Source organism: Balaenoptera ricei, chromosome 14 (genome assembly GCF_028023285.1).
Source record: "Balaenoptera ricei isolate mBalRic1 chromosome 14, mBalRic1.hap2, whole genome shotgun sequence".
NCBI classification, from domain to species: domain Eukaryota; kingdom Metazoa; phylum Chordata; class Mammalia; order Artiodactyla; family Balaenopteridae; genus Balaenoptera; species Balaenoptera ricei.
In genome coordinates, this window is record NC_082652.1 from 16129612 (window position 1) to 16153730 (window position 24119).

The following is a 24119-nucleotide window of genomic DNA, read 5'->3' on the forward strand; positions in this document are numbered from 1 at the left end:
TTTGTGGCTTTTATGAGAGATGTTTGGGGAAGGCTCTGGAACTACAGTGAAAATGGAAAGACCCAAAAAGGTCTTTTATTATGTTTGAGAAGAGGTAGGGTGTGAGTTAAACATCAAGGTGTTTTCCAAAAAAGAAACAGACTCGCAGATATATAGGGCAAGCTAGTGGTTACCAGTGGGGAGAGGGGCGGGGAGGGGCACTATAGGGGTAGGGGAGTAAGCAGTACAAACTGTTGTGTATAAAATAAGCTACAAGGGTATATTGTACAACATAGGGAATATAGCCAATATTATATAATAACTATAAATAGAGTACAACCTTTAAAAATTACGCGTCACTATATTATACACCTGTAACTTATATTGTATATCAACTGTACCTCACTAAAAAAAAAAAAAAAAAAAATCAAGATGTTTCCGTCCCAGTAAAATGGTGAGTCTTGCCTGTCAATCAAAGTGCGTTTCTGGGTTTTGTGTGGATTAATTATATTCAGTTTTAAATAAGAGGAATGTCTTTCCCCAACACTGAATCATTTTTCAAGTTACTGTTACCTTGTTTACGTGCAGTTGTTATCTAATGAGGAGACACTGATTGGATGGCTAATGAAATACTGAGCAGGTTAAAGAAACATTGGGCAAAGGGAGGGCTTTAATGCAGGCTCGCCATGCCTTCCTGGGGTTTTCACCGCGCTTCTTCTTTCTTGAACTCTGAAGGCGGCTCCACAGAGGCTGTGCACTCAGGTCTGGCCCGTCAGGTGTCCAGCCTTCTCACTAACCACCTCGCCCGAGCGACAGAGTGCTGCGGCAACCAGGCCGCCGGGAACGATGCCCTCCAGGACGTTCTGAGTCTTCTCAATGACCTCTCGAGGTAAGGAAGGCCCAGCTGGAGCTGTGGGAGGAGGTGGCTTTTCCTCTGAGTGATTTGGCTTCCTTTGCGGCTGGTTGTCTTTAGAAACATCTAACTTACTAGGCCATCCTGATATGCTCCTGCGTCAAGAAAAACAGTAGAGGATGAAGTCATTGAAAAATAGCATTTAGTTCCAAAATAAGAAAATTATTTAGGTGAATATCTACATCATAAAATAACATATTATCATTTGCTTCAATACTTTACTGGCAACAGCTGCTAGCCTTTTGAGTCAATACAATTGCATTCAGTAACCAAACATCTTTACTTTCATTATAGCAAGATTAAAGAATAATCAGCCAGGACCTGTAATTAATTCGCCTTCTCATGCTGTGTCTTTAAAAAGAAGATATTCTGTGGAGGTTTAATCATGTGTGAGCTGTGAGGCCCACAAAAGCTTGTCCACATAAGGCTGCTTATTCTTTGGTTTCTGCTGAAATGTAGCAGGTTCAGCTGTGGCAGATCCCAGACCCTTGAGGCCAGTACAACACTGTGTGATCTCTTTGGTCTTGAAGCACTTCTTAAAAAGGAATAAAAGACTAAACTAAAAGCCTCCTAGCTTGGGTTTCTAAGTCTTGGTGTTCTGTGAATCGTGCTGAACCATAGGATCTCAATTAAATAAACATCAGGTATCAGAAAATATTCAAAAATCTTTTAAAGTATTGTTGGTCAATTATGAGCTTTCATCAGATGTTTACAAAAACCCTTAATTCTCCTTCATAAAAACATATTGCCAAATCTGTGTCTTCTTCATTAAATATGAAGTCATCAGTTTGTTTAACCTCACTTAGGGAACTTTTGCTTCTGAATTTCTGTAGATAACATTCTCAGCATTGTGGACCTTTTCTTCCTCCTTTTGCAGGAGTCACATAGGTAAAGCCATCCTGAGCCAGCCAGCTTGTGTGTCCAAACTCCTCTCCCTGTTGCTCGACCAACGCCCATCCCCAAAGCTGGTTCTTATCATTCTTCAGCTGTGCCGGGCGGCACTCCCGCTGATGAGCGTAGAAGACTGTGGGAATGTGGAGCTCCCACCCTGGAGCTACTCTGTCCCCTCCCTAAACAGCGAGCAAGAGGATCCCAGCGACCCAGCGTCCAAGATCGCCTCGTTGCTCTTAGCAAAGCTAGCAGATTATGTGGTCCCAGGTGAGTAGCCTCCTGGACGGAAGAATGGCACTGAGGCGCTCACTTCCTGTGGCCCGTCAGACCGAGCTTTCCCTTGTCCACAACTGCAGCTGTGCTTCCTGTGATAAAAGGGAGAGAGAGCGGAGAAGGGACAGAGCGGGAGAGAGGGAGGAAGAGAGATTCCAAAGCCAGTGCTTTCCTTATACAGGGGAGCCGCACAAACAACTTCGCAATTTTTCTGTTTGCTTAAAGGATGTCAGACAGTCCTTTCTCCAACCGCTTCCGAACCTGACACCACGTTGACAAAAACCAGTCCCAAGAGTTCCTTAAAAGGAGATAAAGACCCTGGAGAAGAGAGTGAAGCAGTGGATGGCAAGCTCTCTATCTTTATCCATAAGCGGGAAGACCAGTCATCCCATGAAGTTCTCCAACCATTACTAAGGTGATGATTGCAATAGCTACATGCCATCAAGCACTAGCCATGTCACAGGCACTGTGCTGAGTAAGCCCCTTACAGGTATCAACTGTCTCAGACCTCTTAACACCCCTAAGAGGTAATCAATGTTACTATCATCCCTGTCATTACATACGGAGAAACTGAGGCAGAGCTGAAATATAAATGCAGGTCCCTCTGACGCAGAACCCAAACTTTTAACCACAACTCGGTACTGTCTCTCCAGACCCAACAGAGTGAAAATCCTGTTGAGAATGTATCATTTGTGTCCTACGAGGAGTCTATAGTGTGACCTGGGCTTTGAGAAGGAATAATGCAGCTTGGTTTTCAGTTTTTGGCATCCTTCAGCCATCAGTAAATTTAGGGATACCATTGACTGTGAGGTGAAGAAATAAGAAACTTTTTTATAGCTTTATTTAATCGAAGGATGAATGGTATGATTGCTCAACAAGGAAGTAAAAATATATAATTACTGTCCAAAGATTACAAATCTACAGGGCCCTGTCACTGGAATCCAGGACAACAAGAAGGTCCCACAGAGCACAAGGGAATTTAGGAGAGGTGTTTATGTCTCAGATGGAAGAGTCTCTCTTCAAATAAATGATTGAATGATGGTGTCATCCTCATAATTGGATCCCTTGTCTGCCATCATGGCAACCGAAAGCACTACTAGGCTGTTGGCATAGACTAAGCGGGGTCAGGGCAAGTCAGCACATAGATGAAGAAACTTCCAAGGAACATTCTTGGGCACTGTGAAACGTCATAGTACAAATTTGGTGAAAGATTTTTTTGAGAGCCAGGTTTAGGAGGCAGGGGGAGCTGAATTATTAGAAAGGAAGATCCAGTCATTCACACCAAGGCAGCAATCCAGGCTGTTGTTAAAATCCCCTCACTTTGGGATTTAGATCACTCACTGAGGCCTCCCCAACCTGTGACCATGCCTGTAAAATCATTGCCTCTCTCTACCTTCCCATTTTAGTAGCTCAGAAGGACGGCCCTTCCGACTTGGTACTGGTGCCAACATGGAGAAAGTCGTGAAAATGGACCGAGACATGACAAAGGTAACCCCAATATGGAGGAGGCTGCTCCGCCAAGACCCACAGTCGAAGAACATGTGCCAGGCTTCAGGTTGTCAGGAGAAATTTTTTAAAAAAATTTCAAGTTACCACAGGGTGAGAAATTGAAGACAGTGGCTTAACTGAGGCCATTTTCAAGAGAACTAGTCAAAATCAATGTATCATTAACGTTAAAATGTAGAAGAGAACTCTTGGTTTTGACCTAGAAATTTTCTTAGCTCTGTTAAGAAAGTTCTACAGCCTAAAAATTCTTTAAAAGTGATCAAAAAAAAAAAAAAAAAGTGACCATAGGGTGAAAGATTAAAAGAGTAATAATAATAGATAATAAGAAATAAAGACAAAAAAGTCCATGAAAATATAAAAATATGCTCAGGCTCACAGATTACACGATAAATAATTAAAGGGGAGTAATAAAACAACAGTAGTGTTATCATTTTTACCTGTCGCACTGATAATGTTAAGATCGATGGTACCCATTATTGCCAAGGTGAGGGTAAATAGGCATTTTCAAGTATCCAGAGACAAGCCTGTCCTTGGCAGTTCTGTTTGTAAAAAACAAAGTAGAATCTGTGTACCCATAAATAGGGGATTTGTTAAAGAAATTATTACATTCCTATAATGAAATACTGTACAACTATAAAAATAATCAGGTAGGTCTAAATATATAGACGTGGATATTCATGATATTTTATGGTATCAGGTTCATATCAATTATAAAAATTCATGATGTTTTGATAACTGATAAAAAAGAAATGAAAACTGTGTAGCGTGGCCTATGATTATGTATGTCAGAATCTGCATGGAAAAAATTCTAGAGGACTAACAGTGATCTCTGACTGGGTGAGGACAAAGGATGTTTGTGGAGATTTAACTTTCTACATATAATATTTTAATATATGAATTTATAAAAATGAGCCTGGATTAGGGGAAACAGATTTTTTTAAAGTATAGTGCTGAGAAGAGCGAAAAGAATATCATGAATGTCTTCAATCTGATCCCCAGGGTGGCTGCTGTGAGGTGATTACAGAAGAGGCGGCAGCTGCTCTGCGAAAAGCAACCAAGTGGGCACAGTCAGGCCTCATCGTCAGCGTCGGGCCACCCGTGGAGTCACTCAACCCAGAGACTGTGAGTGGACTGTCCACAGGGGACAAGAAGAAAACCGCCCAAACTTCCATTTGCCGAGAGAGGAACTCTGAACTTGCCAGGTAAAACCTTTCACAGGGTGGAAGCTGTCTGCACTCTTCTCAGACTTACTTTGTAAAGGATTTGTTTCGAGGGTTTTAATTTTATATCCTCCCCTTGACCTGCTGGAAATGAGATCTGAGGGCTTAAAATACCCATCCGTTGTAGTAGCTGTTCTCAAAGTCAAGTTAGAAAGTGGTGACCATCCAGGTGGATCCGAGGTTGTGAGGGACGAATAGGGAGGCCCTCCGGGCTGAGTGGACATCTGTGGCTGGAGGATTGTTTTTCTGAGAAAGGCCACCACCAGGAGCACCAGCTATAGTTTTTTTGAGTAGTAGAAATAGTAAACTCTGTCCTTGCTGCCTTTACTTCATCCAAACAATACTTGTCACCATCCCAGCTGTACACAGAAGCTTCTTTCTAGTTGGAGGAAGGATAAATGCGTGTTGCCCCTGGGAAGTTTGTGTGAGGTTCTGTGCTTGCCAGCCAGAGGCAGATGTAGTGTAGGTCCTTTCCTTGATCACGATGGTTTATACAGTTAAAGGTTTGGGGTCCATTGTTTCCAAGGCTTCTTCAGTTACCAGAAAGAAGGGGAGTCACCGAAACCCACTTTTTCCAGTATTTATAACTAGAAAATGTTTGCATCTGGTGCCAAGCCTGAAGCCACTCGTCTGCCTTATTCACCATCACTGGGCACTGACACTTTTCCCTGTTGACACTTGCAGGACCGACCCTGTCCGACCTTTCATCAGTGGGCATGTGGCAAACAGCATGGCCGCAGAAGTGATCGCCTTGCTTCACAGCTTGCTGATGGCGCCTGAGTCAAATGCTGCTCAGATATGGACCACGACAGCAGAGAAGGCTAGTACGCTGTTGCTGCTTAAAAGAGGAAGCAAGACAGAAGTTAATGTTCTGTTCTAGCAAAGGACATTCTAACAAAGAGAGAGTTCCCAAACTGGCCAGATAAACTTGTTAACTGTGTTTTCCCTGAAATTTGCTTTGATTCAGTAGCTTCAACTCTGTTAACCCACATCTCCTTTCACGGTCAGTTCTGATTTCACAGAAGGCAGGCTAGTGTTCTCAGGAAAAGAATGGCACTCCTTGTTTCTCCTTCTTGCTTGTATTCGATTGGTACTAGCATTAGGAAATCATGCAGCCTTGGTTTATTGGATTTGTTAAGTGTACTTACTAAGTCCTAAGGAGGCCTCTGTGTGATTTACACTGAGTGCTCTGTCAGTAATTCATCTTTACAAACAATAGTTCAGTTTCCTGAAAACTAGGGTTTGGTAATCAATTTCCCTTTTCCCAGTCATTCGTGATGTGAACACCTTATAACGTGTCCTAAAGATACTTGGGTGTTGAGATGTAGGCAGTATGCTGTTAAGGTTTTCCTGCAGATAAATTTTTGCTTTAGTTTAGGGGTTTTATTAACAGTGTTTGATTCTCCCATATTTTGAGGTTGTATATTTCCAGTTCTGTCCAATCACATAAGGCAAATATGCCAAGAATGTCAGTGGTCATACCTGATAATTATTTCATCCCTCCCATATCCAGAGTTCCTTTAGCACTTGGGACCCAGGCACTGTTGTAGACACTGCATCATGCTTAGTATCAAAACAAGCAGAGCTTTATCTCCCACTGCATGGGCTGCTTCTTACATTTAGGTTCTGTCTCGTGCGCTGATGTACATTCCACAATTGGGGAAATATGCAGAAAGCATTCTGGAAAATGGCAGCAGTAGTGGCAGAAAACTCGCCAAACTTCAGAGAATCGCCCGCCAGGCTGTCGCTGCACTGTGTGCACTTGGAGGCTTCAAAGAGACAATCAAGATAGGGTCTGAGGTTCAGGTAACCAGCCACCGTTTCCCCAAGTCATCGCTTTCCCCTGTATATAAGTCCATTGATTAATTGCTCATCTCTAAGACAAGTATCATCCACCCAGTTGGACAAAAATCCTTGTTCCTTTAAGCTAAGAAACTCGTGACTTCTAATCCACACTATGCTGCAGATTAGTCTGATATTAGTACAATACCGTGTAATGTTAACTACAATACTTGTGTCCTGTGGTGGTGTTAATATTGGCAATATTTTAGAATTGCAAGTTTGAATTTGTATCGTACTGTGATCACCTTGATGTAAGGTTTTAGGACCTATTATTTTAACTCATGTTCAGGGCTTGGTATCTGCATTATAAGAAACTATTACTGTAATGCTGGTAATGACAGCTGTAAATTTCCTCTTCCCACTTGTCACATCAGATAATTGCTCACACCATCAGAGCTGGTAGGTAGTGCTAATCCCTCTGTGTCTCTAGGTTTTAGGTAGAGGAATATCAGGAAGCGTCGGAGCAGTGGCTTCTATCAATGAACAGGAAGGTATAGCTACAGTCAAATTCCCACCCATAGACTGTAGAAAGACGTCGCAAGCATCAGACACACTGACTATTCCATTGTCTAGACTTTGTGTTCCAAGATCAGAGGTAAGGTGATTTTTAAATGCATCTTAAAATGTTACTGCAGATGGTAACCGTACTGTAATGAGTAATATGCACATACACAGTACAGAAGCACAAATACTTGGTTTTCTTAAATTTTACTTGTGACGTGTATTTACCTATTGGGCATAATCATTTAATAGTAACATTTGTGTGGAAATTTTTACCTAGATGACAAAATTCATTTCTTTGGTTTGGAATATTCCACAGTGTATTGTATGTTTAATTGTTTGGGTCTAGCTTGCAATTCTGTATGGTGATTTGATTCTTTTTAACTGAAATTTTGAGAATTAACTCCAGATGATAATAACACCCTCATTTCTTATAAACTAACTACTTGAATTTAACTTTTTGCCATGCCCCTTCCCCCACCGCCATCAGGCATTGCCTCTTCATAAACTGTCCATTACTGAGAAGGTAGTACAGGCAGTCCAGTCCATGTTGCTTCCTCAGGAGGGAAGTCTCTCTATTCATACCTCACTTCCTGCAACAGGAGATGGGTCAGCTCCTGTGATGGCAGTCGTTCGGCTCCTGGCTGAAATAAGAACAAGGTGAGCACCCTCCAAAGATCCCCTCATGTGCTGAGGTGGTGCAGGCACAGAGACAGGGGTCTTCCGTGGGCCCCTCTGCACCAGGCTTAGTGGGTCTGCAGCATGAACTTCATGCCAAACTGAGTAACAGAAACCATCCTCTTGTGCTATGTTTACTATGGTTTTTGTTGCATTCCCCAGTTTCTGCACTTTGAAATAAAGTTTAGCTGTTTCCCTAAGAAAGTAAATAAACTAAATATGATTGATATATAGAGCACATACATAAGGCTCCACTGATTTGCTTTGGTTAAAGAACTTTGTCCTGTCACAGGAATTCTTCTGCAGCTTTGCCTTTTGTAAAGTGGTTCGGACCACATTAGTACCTATCTGGTCCATCTGCTTTCCAAACTGCTGAGGAGAAAATGAGGGAATGCTCACAAGTGTTGGAGTTGGAAAGAAAATACGTTTATTTACAATTAAACAACAACAAGTTTCTTTTGACAATGAAACTTATCAGAAAGTTCTAATGTGTGTTTGGAATCAGGTGAGAGAGATCAGCATACAGATTTCCCAAGCGTTTGGACCTCTCTTGTTCCCAGAACATTAATATTGCCCGTGGAGCACAGGTTAGGAAGAGCTGTTACGAGATGGTGCTGATTTCTCTCCTGGCACTTGGTGACTTCATTTAGGGAGATGGCAGCCATTTTTCCCTTTTCCGATTGTGCACGCAGTGTCAGCAGTTACTATGCGGGGAAAAGAGAAGTTACGTACTTCCCAGCCAGTCCAGCTCAGAAAAAAAGCAAGAGGAATGGGGAGTTTGAACCTTGTTTAAATTAGAGGATAAAATTGATTGAAATGTTTTTCACAGTTGACTTTTTAGAGAATGACCATTGATGACTTTGAAATATTGTAAATCTTTTAACATTAAGAGCATGCCTGGTCATGGCCCAGCTTTTAGAAGACAGCTTATTTTGTGAAGAATTCATACAGCAGTGTCCAGCAGCTGTTGAAGTTCTCAACCTAGTAGCCCAGGAATGCAGTGCTGGTAAGTACCTGTTACTTTCCTTTCTACCCTATTGTGTTAAGTTTTGTCAGCACATTTATAATTTGATAATGGAATGTTAACTGTTTTCATGTACACATCCAACAGCTGAACTATAAACACAACACTTACCACAATTTACTTTCATTTCAGATCTAGAAATGTAAATAAAAACCTTCAGTATATGCCAACTAGGAAATCAGCATTTTTCAATTTAACTTTAGGACCACTATGTCAGAGTGTTTTCTTTTCCCCATTCATATTAATTAGTTGCCTTTATTTCTCAGTTAGAATTATGTATGAGCTGTCCTTAGAGCTGCAGATACTTTCTGACTATTATCATTGGCCACATTTGAATTCAGAATCAAGAATTTACACTAACATCCATCTTTGTGTGTGTGTTCCTCTGTGTCTGTGTGTGTGTGTTTATGGAAAAGTTCAAACAAATACAAGAATAGAGAGACTTTTTTCGTATAATGAACCCTCACGTTTCCATCATCTAGTTTCAACAGTTATCAACTCATAGCCAATCCTGTTTCATCTACGCTGCACCATCCTGGATTATTTTTAAGCAGATTTTTAGATATTCCTTTATTTTAAACATAAATATTTTAGTATGTGTTTCAAAAATAAGGACTCTTAAAATAACCACAATATCAGTATCACATCTAAAAAATTTACAATAATTCTTTAATATTATTAAATATCTAGTCAATGTTCAACTTTCTAAAGTTCTCATAAAGTAATAATTGTTCTTACATTTGTTTATTTGAATCAGGATCCAAATAAAGTTCATCTATTATAATTCATTGCTGTCTTTTAAATCTCTTTTTAAAAAAAATTCCCCTCAGTATCTTTTCTTCCCTTGCAACTTATTTGTTGAAGAGTTTCCCACAGTCTGGATTTTGCTGATTATATCCTGTGGTGTCATTTAATGTGTCCTTTTGTCCTCAAATTTCCTGTAAATTGATAGTTGGCCTGGGTGTTTTTAAAGTGAAAATTTACCCTTTATCCCCAAGGACATAGTAGGACTCTAAATGTAATTGTTCACAATTAGATTAGCAGTTCTCCAATGCTCTAGTACTAGCATTTTCATAAACTGTAAGGAAGAAGTGGATATCCTTACCTTCCCTAATGGTTTTAGTTTTATCCTTTTTTTTTGTTTTTTGGTCATTTTTGTTATCTATATTATTTACTGTGTCTCATGCTGTTTGCTTTTTTTCAGTAACTCTCTAATCTCTTTTCTGTCCTTAAATTTTTGTCCTTTTTCATGTGGCAGTGATTTCTGTTGGTTTGTTTTTGCTTTCTAATTTGTCTTCATTCTGTATCTGTTTTACTTCCCAAATCTCCTTCCCTTAACAAGCATGGTTCTGTGGAGTCAGCAACTGTTAAAAAAACCTCAGAGAGGGACTTCCCTGGTGGCGCAGGGGTTAAGACTCCATGCTCCCAATGCAGGGGGCCTGGGTTCAATCCCTGGTCAGGGAACTAGATCCCACATGCATGCCACAACTAAGAGTTGTCCTGCCACAACTAAAGAGCCAGTGAGCTGCAACTAAGGAGCACATGTGCTGCAACTAAGGATGCTGCCTGCCACAGCTAAGGCCTCGTGCAACCAAATAAATAAATAAATAAATAAAATATTAAAAAAAAAAACCTCAGAGAGACCCCAAGAAAAGGGAAAAAGAACAAAAGAAAAGGAGCTTGCGTGCTCGGCTTCTTGGGTGAAATTACTTATGCTAAATACTTGCTTATAATTTACTTTTGTACTTGTGGTATGTAGTTCCCTGCCTCTGCTTTCAATATTCTTGGCTTAGGTTGCATCCTAAGACTTATTTGACTGATTTTAGCAAGCATATAACTTGCTGAATGAATCACTTACTATTCTATAGGACTCTTTCTGGGTATCTTTTATACATTTTATGGAATAAAGGGGTTTTACTCTGTGAAATTAACTTTGGTACTTAATGTACAAGCCAGGAATCGTAATAATTTAGAGCAAATGGTTTTAATAATAACCCACTAACCCATTTTTTTCTGTGGAAAAGAACCCTGTGGTAAGAAAGAGTTGGAAAGAAACGTGGGGGAAGTTCTTATTAATTGCTACAAAAGAGAAGACTATGAGCTTATACACAGCGATTTATATTCTAAAATACTGTCCTATGTCAAGTATAACAGTCCTTAATAACTCATTTATTAGATTATCAGAAAGAGCTCTGAGGTTAAATGTTGGTATCCAAGTTTGCTGATTGCTGAGTCATTTACCTGTATTTATAAAAAAACAAAAACAGGGCTTCACTGGTAGCGCAGTGGTTAAGAATCCGCCTGCCAAGGCAGGGGACATGAGTTCGAGCCCTGGTCTGAGAAGATCCCACATGCCGCAGAGAAACTAAGCCAGTGCGCCACAACTACTGAGCCTGTGCTCTAGAGCCCGCGAGCCACAACTACTGAGCCCGTGTGCCACAACTACTGAAGTCCACGCGCCTAGAGCCTGTGCTCCAAAGCAAGAGAAGCCACCACAATGAGAAGATCGCACACCGCAACGAAGAGTAGCCTCCGCTCGCCGCAACCAGAGAAAGCTGGTGCACAGCAACGAAGACCCAATGCAGCAAAAAAAAAAAAAAACAACCTATATCTGAATTACTTTTCAACACAGTAGTGGATTCTTTTTTTTTTTTAATTTATTTATTTATTTGTTTTTATTTTTGGCTGTGTTGGGTCTTCATTGCTGCACGTGGGCTTTCTCTAGCTGGGGCGAGCGGGGGCTAATCTTCGTTGCGGTATGCGGGCTTCTCATTGCGGTGGCTTCTCTTGTTGCGGAGCACGGGCTCCAGGCGCACGGGCTTCAGTAGTTGTGGCTCACTGGCTCTAGAGCACAGGCTCAGTAGCTGTGGCGCATGGGCTTAGTTGCTCCACGGCATGTGGGATCTTACCGGACCAGGGCTTGAACCCATGTCCCCTGCATTGGCAGGCGGATCCTTAACCACTGCGCCACCAGGGAAGCCCCAGTAGTGGATTCTTATCGCCTGCTAGGGAGTCATAGCCTGTGCTCAAAAGAAATGCTGTTTAATAAATGAGATCCAAAGTGGTGGGTAGAAGAGAAAGAGTTCTTTGATTATTTATTTATTTATTTATTTATTTATTTATTTAATAAATTTTTTAATTTAATTTTATTTTTTTTTGGCTGCGTTGGGTCTTTGTTGCTGCGCATAGGCTTTCTCTAGTTGCCATGAGCGGGGGCTACTCTTCATTGCAGTACGCAGGCTTCTCATTGCGGTGGCTTCTCTTGTTGTGGAGCACAAGCTCTAGGTGTGCGGTCTTCAGTAGTTGTGGCACACAGGCCCAGTAGTTGTGGCTCGCAGGCTCTAGAGCGCCGGCTCAGTGGTTGTGGCGCTCGGGCTTAGTTGCTTCGCAGCATGTGGGATCTTCCCAGACCAGGGCTCGAACCCGTGTCCCCTGCATTGGCAAGTGGATTCTTAACCACTGCACCACGAGGGAAGTCCCTGATTTTTATTTTTTAATGTATCAAGATTTTTAAATTTCATATATGAAAGTGTCATAAAATGTATATGCGATAATATATTGATTCTCTAAAATGAAAAAATTTTCAATGAATTCCTTTTATTATTTTACTTCATCTGGGATGAATTAAGCCACGGACTTGGCCACTGTAATGTTAACTCACTCATAGCTAAATTTTATAGCTTCTCTAACACAAAGAAAAGAGTACCTAACTCCGTTTGGTGTAGGAAGATAACACTACAGAGCTTTTTCTCATAAAGAAATATTCCTGGGGACTTCCCTGGTGGTCCAGTGTCTAAGACTCTGGGCTCCCAATGCAGGGGGTCTGGGTTTGATCCCTTGTCAGGGAACTAGATCCCACATGCTGCAACTAAAGATCCTGCAGCTGTAACGAAGATCCTGCATGCGGCAACGAAGATGCTGCATGCCGCAACTAAGACCTGATGCAGCCAAATAAATAAATAAATACTAAAAAAAAAGAAGAAGAAAGAAAGAAATATTCCTGAGGAGTCAACTGGATCCCTTGGTTGAAACAGCATAGGAAACAGATTGTGAAACTGAAGAAAAGACACATAGAAACCGAAAAAGTTCTCAACTTTTTTTTTATACTCTTACAAAAGGCAGAATCTCTCAGATTTCCTCTTCTCCCTCCTTCCTAAATGTACACATTCCCTGAGCCAGAGGTTCTCACACTTGGAAAGTTTGTAAGAATCTCTGGGAGGCACGTTTAAAATGCTTTCCAAGATCCACCAAAAAGTCAGAAGTCAAGGGTGGGCCTGGGCAGTTGTGATGCAAGTGGCCCTCACAGCTCACTTGAAGAAACTGCTCTAAGTTTTGCCTTGACCCACCTTCTTTGCTTTATCTGCCCTTCCTTGTGCTTTCATGGCTTCTGCTGTGGGCAGTCCTTCTCTTGAGGTGCAGGCCTGGTAGCTATTTTTCATAGAAGGAACCCCCCGCAAGCCCCAGCCTCATGAATATACCACATTTAAACCCAAAGTCATCATTTACTCTGGAATCCACTCTCCTTTCTGAATTCCCTATTCTTGGTTATGCTTGGGCTATTGCTGACCCTCAGACACTGAGTCCTTCCACATCCAATCAGTTGCCATATCTGATTCTTCCTTTGAAATGCTCCTGAAATTTATCTCTTTCCTGTTCATCTCCACTACCAGCTCTTTAAGTCGGGTGCTTTTTATCTCGTGTTTAGGCATCTGCATTATTCTCCAAACTTTTCCTTCTTGCACTTTGTATTTTCCCGTTGTCATCACAGTTACCTTCCTGAAGCCCCGATTTGAGTGGCTGATTGTCAGGCGCATAGAGCTGTCACTGAGAGGCTGGCTTTCCTAAGTGCTGTTACTACTGTTAAGTTGTCATTTATAGATTGGAATGAATTTACAGCCAGGTCTGGCAGTTACTTGTTACTATGGCTAAAGTACAATACAATCAGCCTTTTCTTTCTTGAATTTGTAGCATAGGAGCTTTTTTTTTTTTTTTTTTTTTTTTATTTATTTATTTATTTATTTATGGCTGTGTTGGGTCTTCATTTCTGTGCGAGGGCTTTCTCTAGTTGTGGCAAGCGGGGGCCACTCTTCATCGCGGTTTGCGGGCCTCTCACTATCGCGGCCTCTCTTCTTGCGGAGCACAGGCTCCAGACGCGCAGGCTCAGTAATTGTGGCTCACAGGCCTAGTTGCTCCGCGGCATGTGGGATCTTCCCAGACCAGGGCTCGAACCCGTGTCCCCTGCATTGGCAGGCAGATTCTCAACCACTGCGCCACCAGGGAAGCCCAGCATAGGAGCTTTTTATTCTCATACTAGATGCTATAAAAATCTCCTCTTACGTTAAGCCTACTTCATGGTAGACATGCCTCAACTCTGCCAAACAGCCCCCACTCCCTTTCTTCTTCCTAAGAATTGCTTTTCCCTTATTATTTGGTCTGATTCCACCTATCTGCATTGAAGTATCTCCATGACACTTGTTACTGGTTGATTATAAGGACACTGCTGCAGATGTTATTCACTGTGTCATCCAGCATTCTGTGTATAAGATCTCTCAGAATAATTTTTAAGTAATTTTAGCAAAAATAATTGGAAAATGTTTATTAAAAATAATTGGGCTCTTTATGACTAGTCAGTTTACATTTATGTAATGGACTCCATGAATCTATAACTAAATAGTTTCCCCTTCTTTGGTTTGTCTATTGGGAAGCACAGATCTAGACTTGTGTCCCTGACTCCCAGGTGTAAATAAAGAACACTAGACACATACCTCATGACCTGGCCTCACTCCTGGCTCCACTTTGACTATTTTATCTTTGATCGCTGTCTAATCCATATCATTGGATTGTATTAGGTGTCTTGTGTCTGTAGGTACTAGGTATAAGTCAATAAATCTTTCTTGCTACTATCCTAAACATATTCTGTAGTTTACTTTTATTAGACTACATCTTATTCTTCCTAAGACATCTTTTTAAGTTGAAATATAATTCGCATACCACACGATTTACCATTTTAAAGCGTACAATTCAGTGGGTTTTAACATTGGGCTGGCCAGAAAGTTCGTTCAGGTTTTTCCGTAAGATGTTACAGAAAAACCCTAAAGAACTTTCTGGCCAACCCAATACATTCAGAGCTGTGCAACCATCATCACTAATTCCAGAACATTTATAACCACCCCCCGCAAAGAAAACCCTCTATATTCATTATCCCCACCCCCTTCCCTCAGCCCCTGACAACTGTCAATCTACTTCCTGTCTCTATGGATTTGCCTGTTCTGGGCATTTCATATAAATGGAATCATATAGTATGTGGCCTTTTGTGTCTGGTTTCTTTCACTTAGCATAATGTTTTCAAGGTTCGTCCGTATTGTGGCAGGTATCAAGTAGTTCATTACTTTTCATGGCTGAATACCTTTCCATTGTATGGATAGACCATTTTGTTTATCCATTGATCAATTTATGAATACTTGTGTTGTTTCTAACTTTTGGCTATTATGAATAATGCTGCTATAAACATTCATATATAAGTTTTTGTGTATATGACTATGTTTTCAATTCTGTTGCATATATAGAGGAGTGGAATTGCTGGGTCTTACAGCAATTCTATGTTTTAACTTGAGGAACTGCTTCCTTTTTTGAGGAACCATTTTCAAAAGTGGCTGTGCTTACATTCCCACCAGCAACGTATGAGGGTCCCGGTTACTCCATACTCTAGCCAACACTGGTATTGTCTTTTTGATTATAACTAGCTTAGTAGGTGTGAAATGGTATCTCATTTGCCTTTCCCTAATGACTAATGATGTTGAGCATCTTTTCACATATGTATTGACCATTTGTATATCTTCTTTGGAGGAATATCTATTCAGCTTTGCTGCCTGTTTTTAGTTAGTTTATTTGTCTTTTTATTGTTGAGTTATAACAGTTCTTTATATATTCTAGATATACTTGTCCCTGATCAGATATGATTTATAAGTACTCCCTCCCATTCTGTGGGTTATCTTTTCACTTTCTCAAGTGTCTTTTGAAGCACAAAGATTTTTCATTTTTATGAATCCAGTTTCTCAAACTTTCTTTCATTGCTTGTGCTTTTGGTATCCTATCTCAGAAACCATTGCCTAATCTGAAGTCATAAATATTTATACCAGTATTTTCTTCTAGGAGTTAGAGTTTTAGCTATAGGTTTTTTAGGTCTTTGATCCATTTTGAATTTTTGTGTGTCATGTGAGGTACTCCTGAGACATCTAACTCTTGACTATTCTAGAGTAGTCTCACAGTGCCAAGCCATCCAGAATTCCCTTCCTTCTCTGCTTATTGAAATTCTGACTTCTCTGAGATCTGATTATTAAGCCTTTCTAGCTCCTGGAATGAAGTCACTCATATGTGCCTGTGTTTGTGTCTTATGTCACATAATAACACACTCTAGCCTTGCACTATGTTCTTTATTGTATGTGTGTATGCATATACATGTCTTATCTCTCCCAGACTGGGGGCTTCAGCTCGTATTAACTTTGTATTTCCCAACACCTAGCACTGTGCCTTGCTCATAGGAGATGTTCAACAGGTTATAGACTTTTAGAAAATCAATTTAGATGATAAGAGTAATAGTTTTCAGGAACTTCCCTGGTGGCACAGTGGTTAAGAATCTGCCTACCAATGCAGGGGACATGGATTCGAGCCCTGGCCCAGGAAGATCCCACATGCCGTGGAGCAACTAAGCCCGTGTGCCACAACTACTGAGCCTGCACTCTAGAGCATGCGAGCCACAACTACTAAGCCCATGTGCCACAACTACTGAAGCCTGCGTGCCTAGAGCCCGTGCTCCGCAACAAGAGAAGCCACCGCAATGAGAAGCCCGTGCACCTCAACGAAGAGTAGCCCCCGCTCACCAAAACTAGAGAAAGCCCACACACAGCAATGAAGACCCAATGCAGCCAAAAATAAATTTAAAAAAAAAGAATAGTAGTTTTCATTTAGTAGATGATAATAAGAGCTTTCATTTATTGAGTGTTTGCCCTGTGCCAGGGACTTGGCTAAAGGCTCTACTTGTGTTATTTTAGCTCATCTTCACAACCACCCTGTGAGGCACAGGTACTATTATTACCCCTATATTGGAAGTGAGATGGTAAATATCAAGTAATAGAGCCAGATTCTGAATCCAGGCAGCCTAATGCCAGAGCCCATGCACTTGACCCCATTGCTTTGCTGCTGAGCTACATGTAGTAGACAAAGATGTCTCAGGGTATTTGCTCTTTTGTAAGAATTTGAATAGTCTTCTTTTGTAAGCATTTTATTGCTCTGACCCTACTCCAAAAGAGTTGGAGCCCTCTCAGGAGTTGTAGGACTTATTTTCACATATTCAATGTCTCCCCCTCCAGGAGAGCGACTGGCAGTTGTGGAAGTGCAGTGTGAACGGCTGAGGATGCTCTACCGAGACTGTGCTCGGCCCCCGCCACCTCCGCTGCAGGCTGACCGGAGACAGGTGAGCCCTCTGCAGTGTTCCACACCTGCCGCCTGTCTGCAGCACGCGCCTTAAGAATTACAGAATGCCAAGCAGCACGTTAATGGCACTGAGAATGGGTGTTTGCAAAGCCATTTGGAGGTGTATGCTCTGCAATGACATGCTCTCATCCTTGAATGTCAAAGCACATTGATTTGTCATTCTGAATATCGAAAGCAGGGGAGCAGAACTCATTGATTTGTAAATAATTTCTGTGTTATCAATAACAGAAAAAGAAAACGTTTTCAAAATTGTAGATCTATAGTTCATCTCGTAATAATAAGTATACATAGAGAGAAAGAGGGACTAAAAAGCCAAAGTGGCACAGAGAAAGTCAGTACTGTGTGATATCACTTATATGTGCAATCTAAAATATACAACAGGGCTTCCCTGGTGGCGCAGTGGTTGAGAATCTGCCTGCCAATGCAGGGGACACGTGTTCGAGCCCTGGTCTGGGAAGATCCCACATGCCACGGAGCAACTAGGCCCGTGAGCCACAACTACTGAGCCTGCACGTCTGGAGCCTGTGCTCTGCAACAAGAGAGGCCGCGATAGTGAGAGGCCCGCGCACCGCGATGAAGAGTGGCCCCCGCTTGCCACAACTAGAGAAAGCCCTCGCACAGAAACGAAGACCCAACACAGCCAAAACTAAATAAATAAATAAATAAATTTATAAAATATACAACAAACTAGTGAATAAAACAAAAGAAAAAGCAGACTCACGGGGAAAAACAAGTTTCACTGGGGAAAAAAAAAGCAAAAGAGGCAAAAATGTTCAATATTGGCATTCTGTGAATGTTCTTAGCAGCATTATTCATAATAGCTGAAAAGTAGAAATAACGTAAATGTCCATCAACTGATGAATGAATGTGTAAAATGGGTATATTCATACAATGGAATATTATTCGGCCTTTAAAATTAATGAAGTGGTAATACATGCTACAATATGGATAAACCTTGAATTATGCTAAGTGAAAGAAGTCAGTCACAAAAGACCACATATTGTATGATTCCATTTCTTGTAATGTCCAGAGCAGGCAAATCCATAGAGACAGAAAACAGACAGATAAGTAGTTGCCAGGGACTGGGAAGGAGAGAAGGATGGGAATTGACTTCTAATGGGTACCACTTCTTTTAAGGGGGACAGAAATGTTCTAAAATTAGATTGTGGTGATGGTTGCACAACTCCGTGAATATACTAAAAACCATTAAATTGTACACTTTAACTGGGTGAATTGTACATTACGTGAATTTTATCACAAAAAATCAGTGCATCTAGGTAAGAGTATACAAAAGTTGCTGTATTCTTGCAATTTTTCTGTAGCTTTGAAATTATTTCAAGATAAGAAAGTTAAAAATCTGTAAAAGAAGAAATGTCACTTGAAATCTCAACATCTCCATTTTGTGTTTGCAATTCTATTGAATGAGGGTGTCTTTCCCCAATGCAGCCCAAAGAGATTACGTGGAGCCCCTCACGAGTGTTTCCACCTGTCCGAGCCTGCATGTTCTCATCGCACCTCACTTCTGTCACCTTCCTGGCTGACCCCAGCGCTGGGGGCGGTCTGCCCCGGGGCACATTTATCTATGCCACCTCACCACTGCCCATTCAGGTGAGAAATCACATGACATACTGTCTTCTGCCTCTTTCCTTCAAATGTGAGAGAAAGAGGAAGTTCAAGGGCCCACAGTGAGCCCTCTGATTGCGCACTTCTTGTGTTTCTTCAGGCCCCATCTTTCTACTGGGAAATTGAAATTGTTTCCTATGGAGATAGTGATGATGACACTGGACCAATAGTTTCCTTTGGCTTTGCTACAGAAGCAGAGAAAAGAGATGGGGCTTGGACTAATCCAGTGGGCACTTGTCTTTTCCATAAGTAAGTGGCTACTAACGCTGTTATTAAAAAAAAAAAAAAGTAGTGGATGTGGGTGTTTTCCTTTTTTTTTTTTTTTTTTGATGTGGGTGTTTTAAAACTAAAGTAATATATTTTAATCTCTACTCTAAAAAATGTAGAAAATACCAGCTGGAAATATACTCATGTTTAGTGAATGAGAATAGCTCTTAGGATTTCTCTTCTGATTACTCTCATGCTACTGTTCACTACTTACCTTCCTCTGTGTTGACTGATTAGCCTTGTCTTTGACTTCTCTTTGTTTTTTTCACAGCAATGGCCGAGCCGTGCACTACAACGGCTCCAGTTTATTACAGTGGAAGAGCGTTCGCTTAGATGTGACTCTCTCTCCTGGTGAGTGTGGTGGGAGTTTTTTTTTTTTTTTAACCCTGTGTATTTCTGTTGTTCCCAGGTCTGGGTCAAAATAGGTTAAAATTAATGAAACTTGGCAACTGAAAACGGACACTGTCTTCCAGTGAAAATGAAATACTTGTCATTGTTGTCCCCTAGTTTACACAAAACCTCTCATTTTATGAGGCACTGTTATCATTAAAGCCTCCATCTGGTAACTTAGGAGTCAGATTGACTTTCGTTCCTCCATCATTAGAAGAATCTGAGATTTTGCTTTTCTCTGAAATTTGGTCTTTCATCAGCTTTTCATTGATGAATAGCTTCAAAAAAAAAACCCTCTACCAGTCACCTTGAGGCACTCAAGAAATACATTATCAATAGGTAAAGATACATGCTGTAGACTTTGCTCTTGGTAGCCTAAACATCTGGTCCAGCTTCAGCACATCTTCTGCCCAGGTGTTTCAGTCACATAGTCAATTCAATAAAAAGAAAATCTTTCCCCTCTTCTTTTTAAGCCTCCACATAACTAACTTCATCTGTAATAGTAGATGAATTGGGATCCGTCCTACCTGCTCCAGAAGTAGCAAAATATAGGCACTGTCCTCTTGACATTAGAAGCAGCCGAACATGTTGGCTACTTATTTTCAGACAGTACATCTTAGCATCATCTCTGATAAAACTGAAGTTATTAAATATAATAGATGATCTTGGATGCTTGGGTAGGGGTTACTAAGTCACTGAACCCAATAGATAACTTCTTGTAGCAGTCTGGGGGGTAATTTTGCTTATCCTTGAGGGAACCATTTATTAAATTGCACTTTTCCAGTGAGCATGGTATTTTCAGTTATGGTCAAGTTATGCCTTGGAAATTACTTCCTGGCAAGTTGTTTCTCTCTTACTTTATGGAGCAGAACTCTGTAATCTCAGCTGAGTACTTAAGTGCTTTAAGCACAAAGCGAGGGGTAGTAGAGACAGCAGCGGATCCATAGTGGGCGTTCTATTCGTTTGTTATAGTTGATTGTTATTTTGTTTGATCATACTTTAGTTTTTGAGAAAATTTTGGACCAGACCTCAAGCAAACATGCTACCCCTTTCTTAGAGAAATGTGTCTGTGTGGGAATATGAATCAAGAACTCACTTTTTACAACAGGATCCCAATCTCTGTACCAACACTTTCAGTGTCCGTTGATCAACAGATACTCTTTGAGCATCTCCTACATGCTGGGCCCTCTTCTGGGCCCTTCGGGTGCCATAGTGAACAGTGACAAGTCCCCAGCCATTGGGAAGCCCAGCCTAGTGGTTTCAAAATCATATGAGACTCTGATCCGAAACAGACTCACAGAACTTCATGCGCTTATTGGAGAGTTTACAACAACAGGCTAATTATAAAGTTACGTGTGCTAGCAGCTTGCCTGAGACAGCCTCTAGTAGTGCTCATGTGGTGGATATGGTCCCCTTGGTTCTTTAAGTTCTATCCCAATATCTAGTCACTTCATCAGAAAGCAACTTGGCTTATATGATCTTCGCTTCCTGCAAAAATGCCTTAAATACATGTAAGTAAGGGGACAGAATGTGATTTAATGGTGTATGTTTAGCTTACATTGTAGGTTGAGTTTAAAATTATAATTTTTCAGATCCTTTCTAAGTCTTCTGCAAACTTACTGAGAAAATATTACCTTTTTACCTTTATGCATAAGTAATCTGGTACGTGTCAAAAGAGAAAAACTTGTATTCCTCTATTAAAAAATCATACCCAGTGTTTTCCCTTTTTGTCTTGGCTGCCTGGAAAATAAAAGCTAAATTTAATGTGTAATTGTGGTAAACAACTTACCTCAGACACTAGGTATTTTCGTTCTTCTAAACAGTTTCTGACTTCTCTTTTTAAAATTGTTTATTTCTATTGTGTTACTCTCTCTATATATGAATATAAATACAAGGTACTCTTTTTCAGCTGTAACTGATGGCATGAATAAATAAAAGCCAAGATAGTCAATGATGTGTAGTCTCATGCCAGTTGCAAATTGAAAGTTTAGTTAATAGTCAATAAAAGGAAAAAAAAAAAGCGTTGTTTCCGTCCTGTTCTCTGCCCTAGGTGACGTGGCGGGAATTGGCTGGGAGAGAACCGAGGGAACGCCTCCTCCTCCAGGGCAGCCAGCCAAGGGCCGGGTGTACTTCACATACTGCGGGCAGCGCCTCTCGCCGTATCTCGAAGATGTCTCGGGTGGGATGTGGCCTGTGGTTCACATTCAGAAAAAGGCAGGTTATCTTTTTGGGAAAGGAAACAAAATTCTCCTCAGTAATTTATTCCATCAAGAATGGAAAAATTAAAGACACCAAACGTGGCCTTGTTGACATAACATGTGGTACCTGATAACAGAAGGAACCACAAACAAACCTGAAGAAGTGGGTCCTTCCTTTGCATTGAACCTGAGTGATTAACTGCTTTGACTTCCTTTTGGCAGTCAAAAGTTTCCAAAACTACAATGCAAGGGACACTAGTGTTCTTTCCAATGGCAGTAAAATGAGTCTGTCGTTAAATAAGTTTTGAACGTGACCCTCTTGGGTCGCTTTAGTATGTCAGAAGCTCAGAGGAATCCTTCAGTAAAGATTCAAAACTTCAACTTTATTTAACCCAGCATCCCGGCACATATACTTAATCATGGAACTCTTTTGTTTTTAAAGGAGCATCTATTAACAGTTAATGTTCTGTGAAACATTACTACTTACTACATGCCGGTAGCTCCCAAATCCTTATCTCCAGCCCAGATCTCTCCCTAAATTCCAGACACAAATATTCAGCCATCTAGGCAACATTTAGAAATAGATGTTCCATTGGCATGTCAAAGTTAACATCTCTAAAACTGAGCCTAACTCTGCCCCATACCCTAACCTGCTTCTTCCCTAGCCTTCCTTGTCTTGGGAAATGGCAGCTCCATCCTTACAGCTTCTAAGGCCAAAAACCTTGGCGTCCTTGACTCCTCTTTTCCTCCTGCTCCACATCCAGTCTGTCAGCAAACCTTGTTGACCCTACCTTCAAAATGTATCTGGAATCTGACCACTTAAGTCATGGCCCAGCCACCCTTATCTTCTGGGTAGCATATTGCAATTTTCCTCTATCTCCCTTCCCTACCAGCCCCTTAGTTCTTGCCCTTTTACACATCTTTTCAACACAGCAGCCACAGTGATTCCTTAAAAATGTTGGTTAGATCATGTCACTCCTCCACTCTCAAAAAGTCAATGGCTTCCCATGTCTATGTTGTAAAAGCCCAAGTCTCTATAATGACTTAGAAGATCTTGTAGAATCTGGCCTGTACCATGCTTCTGATAGTAGCATCTTTTCTCACTTTGTTCAGTGAATTAAAGATGTCAATAATTTAAGGCAGCCTGTTCTATTCATTCATTCAGCAAATATTTATTGAGTACCTACTATATATTAAGTACTGTGCTAAGCTCTGGACATATAATCACAATGAGCAAAACAGATATGGTCTTTGTCTTCATGAAGTTAAAACCAGTTGGAGGAGTCAGACATTAGTCAAACATTCGCATAAATATATATGTGTATGTATATAATCACAAACTAATAAACACTGTGTCTATCAGTCAAGGTTCTCCAGAGAAACAGAACCAATAGGACAGGGGGACTTCCCTGGCGGTCCAGTGGTTAAGACTCCACGCTTCCACTGCAGAGAGCATGGGTTCCATTCCTGGTCGGGGGAACTAAGATCCCACATGCCACGTGGTGCGGCAAAAAAAAAACAAACAAAAAAACACCCCACAATAGGAGCTATATATATATATGTATATATATATATATATATATATATATACATATATATATATATATATATATATAGAGAGAGAGAGAGAGAGAGAGAGAGAGAGAGAGTGTGTGTGTGTGTGTGTGTATGTAGACAGAGGTGGGAGGGGAGATTTATTTTGAGGAATTGGCTCCTGTTAGTATGGAGACTGAGAAGTCTCATGACCTGCTGTCTGTAGGCCGGGGACCCAGGAGAGCCAGTGGTGTGATTCAGTCTGCGTCCAAGGAGGGCAAGAGACGATGGGATGAGATATCCTAGCTCAAGCAGGGGTGCAGGGAAAAAGGGTTGAATTCCTCCTTCCCCTGCCTCTTGTTTTATTCAGACCCTCAACGGATTGGATGGTACCCACTTACACTGGGGAGGGCCATCTACTGTGTCCACCGATTCAAATGCGAATCTCACAGACACACCCAGCAATAATAAAGTTTAATCTGGCACCCCATGGCCAGTCAAGCTGACACATAAAATTAATCATCACAATATGATTGAAAATCACAGACTTTATGGAAGCAAGTACCAAGCAAATCTGATCACATCCCCATTACCCTGAAGAAGTGATGTTTGAGCCAGGTCTGGAATATTAACCAGTTTAAATGGACAAAATTGGAGGAAAGAATGTTCCAGGTGAAGGGAACAGCATGAGCAGTGGCATCAGGTAGAAAGGAACAGTGCTGGAAACAAGAAAGGTCACTGCGTTTGAGCAGCAAAGAGCATGAGTGCCAGGCGAGGGGCAGTGGGGG

At 41.1% G+C, this 24119-nt stretch overlaps 1 protein-coding gene across 5 annotated transcripts in view; it reads left to right on the forward strand.

Moving 5' to 3' along the window:
* Positions 1–24119, forward strand: part of HECTD4 (HECT domain E3 ubiquitin protein ligase 4) — a 196340-nt gene that overhangs the window by 120879 nt on the left and 51342 nt on the right. For all 5 annotated transcript variants that reach the window (XM_059895298.1, XM_059895299.1, XM_059895301.1 and 2 more), the window contains exons 35-49: positions 715–868; positions 1770–2050; positions 2282–2471; positions 3463–3544; positions 4562–4764; positions 5467–5602; positions 6406–6588; positions 7055–7219; positions 7616–7785; positions 8694–8809; positions 17197–17300; positions 18767–18928; positions 19044–19192; positions 19482–19561; positions 21651–21814. In XM_059895298.1, coding sequence (XP_059751281.1) covers positions 715–868; positions 1770–2050; positions 2282–2471; positions 3463–3544; positions 4562–4764; positions 5467–5602; positions 6406–6588; positions 7055–7219; positions 7616–7785; positions 8694–8809; positions 17197–17300; positions 18767–18928; positions 19044–19192; positions 19482–19561; positions 21651–21814 — 2339 coding nt within the window. The remainder of the gene's footprint in view (positions 1–714; positions 869–1769; positions 2051–2281; positions 2472–3462; positions 3545–4561; positions 4765–5466; positions 5603–6405; positions 6589–7054; positions 7220–7615; positions 7786–8693; positions 8810–17196; positions 17301–18766; positions 18929–19043; positions 19193–19481; positions 19562–21650; positions 21815–24119) is intronic.